The sequence below is a fragment of the Equus quagga genome, chromosome 2 (genome assembly GCF_021613505.1).
Source record: "Equus quagga isolate Etosha38 chromosome 2, UCLA_HA_Equagga_1.0, whole genome shotgun sequence".
NCBI lineage: Eukaryota > Metazoa > Chordata > Mammalia > Perissodactyla > Equidae > Equus > Equus quagga.
Genome location: NC_060268.1, coordinates 183,866,329 through 183,868,599, shown reverse-complemented (window position 1 = coordinate 183,868,599; position 2,271 = coordinate 183,866,329). Strand labels below are relative to the sequence as shown.

Below are 2,271 nucleotides of genomic sequence, written 5' to 3'. Positions count from 1 at the left end.
GCACTCGGGCCGGCGGCGGCGGCGCCCATGGACACTAACCGCCCGGGCGCGTTCGTGCTGAGCAGCGCGCCGCTGGCCGCGCTGCACAATATGGCCGAGATGAAGACGTCTCTGTTCCCGTACGCGCTGCAGGGCCCGGCCGGCTTCAAGGCGCCCGCGCTGGGCGGCCTTGGCGCGCAGCTGCCGCTCGGCACCCCGCACGGCATCAGCGACATCCTGGGGCGGCCCGTGGGCGCGGCGGGCGGCGGTCTCCTGGGCGGCCTGCCCCGACTCAACGGGCTCGCCTCGTCCGCCGGCGTCTACTTCGGGCCCGCGGCCGCCGTGGCGCGCGGCTATCCCAAGCCACTGGCCGAGCTGCCCGGCCGCCCGCCCATCTTCTGGCCCGGCGTGGTGCAGGGCTCGCCCTGGAGGGACCCGCGCCTGGCCGGCCCGGGTAAGTGGCGCGCGCGGTGTCCGGCGTGGGGCGGTGGGGCCACCGGCTGCGCTCACCCGCCCTCCCTTGCAGCCCAGGCCGGCGGGGTCCTGGACAAGGACGGCAAGAAGAAACACTCGCGGCCGACCTTCTCGGGCCAGCAGATCTTCGCGCTGGAGAAGACCTTCGAGCAAACCAAGTACCTGGCGGGGCCGGAGCGGGCGCGCCTCGCCTACTCCCTGGGCATGACCGAGAGCCAAGTCAAGGTGAGGCGGCCTCCGCGGGTCCCGCCGCGCCCAGCAGACACGGCCCCCGCGTCCTGCGAACGGTCTGCGAGCGGCCGCCGGCCTCGGCCTCCGCCCGGGAGGCGCCGCTGCCCTGCGGCCGGGACGAAGTGCTGGCCGCGGGCGTCCCTCTGCGTCCACGCGGGCGGCGGGGTCACGGCCGGGGACTGCCGAGGGGCCGCGTTGCAGAGGCCTGGGCGCTTCGGGAGGCGCCCGCTGACGGTCACCCTCCGCCCCAGGTGTGGTTCCAGAACCGCCGGACCAAGTGGCGCAAGCGGCACGCGGCGGAGATGGCGTCGGCCAAGAAGAAGCAGGACTCGGACGCCGAGAAGCTGAAGGTGGGCGGCTCGGACGCGGAGGACGACGACGAGTACAACCGGCCCCTGGACCCCAACTCGGACGACGAGAAGATCACGCGGCTGCTCAAGAAGCACAAACCCTCGAACTTGGCGCTGGTCAGCCCGTGCGGCGGCGGCGCGGGGGACGCCTCGTGAGGACGCGCGGCCGAGCCCCCGGGGTTCGCAGCTGCCCGCGCCCCGCGCCCGCACCGGAGCGGCGCGTGCATATATATTTTTACAGAATAAGTTACACGGCGGCCGGGCTCGGGCTCGGCGCAGGACCGGCGGAATCACTTTGTATGGTCAATAAATTATTTAACACGTCCCGTCGGAGCCGGGCTCCCGAGGCTGCACCGCGTGTCTCTTACGGAAAACCCGGCGAGGCGCCCTGCGCGGCCCGGCGGGAGGCGGGGCCCGCCCCCCGTCCCTTGTCCCCGTCTCCGGTTCCTTGTCCTCGTACCCGGTCCCCGTTCCGTGTCCCCTGTCCAGTCTTCGTCCTCACAGAGCCCGCGCCTTCGGCCAGAGGGTCACCTGGGTCCGGCGCGGCGGGCTGGGCGGCCGCGGGCGCGATGGCCCCTCCCCGCGGCCCGGGCGGTGGCGCAGGGACGAGGACGCAGCGGCGGCCGCGCGGGCAGAGTCGGACGGCGGGGACCGAGCGGGGCGCCGGCAGGTGCGACGCGCGGCAGCAGGTACGGCCCCCCTTCACCTTTCCCCTCCGATTCGGGGTCTCCGGCGGCCCCAGCCCCGGACAGCCGCTCCGAGCGCTGCGGCGCCGGCTAGGAGGACGGGTTTGGGGGCGGACTGAAGCACATTCGGCCCCGACAGGGCAGGTGGGCCGCCCGTGTGGCCCCCTTTTCCGCGACCCGGGGACGGGGCAGGTTCTGACCCGATTACAGGCGTCTGAAAACGCTCACCTCGGGCGAAATAGACCAGGTTTCAAGTCCTCTGCACCGCGGCCCTCCAGCTACCGACTTAGAGAGCTTTCATGGGTAGAAAGCGCTATTTAATTTACCTGGGACTCAAAGAGAAATCCAAAACAATTCTCCCCGCCGGGGTCAGCACACTCGGCTGCGCCGGCGTCCTGGGGAGGATGGTCCCCGCCGCGGGGACCCGGGCCCCTCCGCCTCGCAGCAGCGCGGCGCCTCGGGATCCGCGAGGACCGAGCCCGCGGCGCAGCCGGAGCCCTCAGTGCGGAGACCGGAGCCCTGACTCGGGGAGGCCGGAGCCCCAAGCGCGG

The 2,271-nt window shown here is 73.0% G+C and overlaps 1 protein-coding gene across 1 annotated transcript; it reads left to right on the top strand.

The window, feature by feature from the left end:
* The first annotated feature begins 27 nt into the window (after window positions 1–27).
* Window positions 28–1,814, top strand: NKX6-2 (NK6 homeobox 2). The gene is made up of 5 exons (XM_046652842.1): window positions 28–433; window positions 506–678; window positions 936–1,186; window positions 1,539–1,723; window positions 1,777–1,814. Exons 1-5 carry the CDS (start codon window positions 28–30, stop codon window positions 1,812–1,814), a joined length of 1,053 nt encoding a protein of 350 aa, XP_046508798.1.
* The last annotated feature ends 457 nt before the right edge of the window (window positions 1,815–2,271 follow it).

Coding starts and splice junctions, on each gene's coding strand:
- NKX6-2 (XM_046652842.1), top strand. CDS start 28: ATGGACACTAACCGCCCGGGCGCGTTCGTGCTGAGCAGCGCGCCGCTG. Junction 434..505: donor CCCGCGCCTGGCCGGCCCGG/GTAAGTGGCGCG, acceptor CCTCCCTTGCAG/CCCAGGCCGGCGGGGTCCTG. Junction 679..935: donor TGACCGAGAGCCAAGTCAAG/GTGAGGCGGCCT, acceptor CCTCCGCCCCAG/GTGTGGTTCCAGAACCGCCG.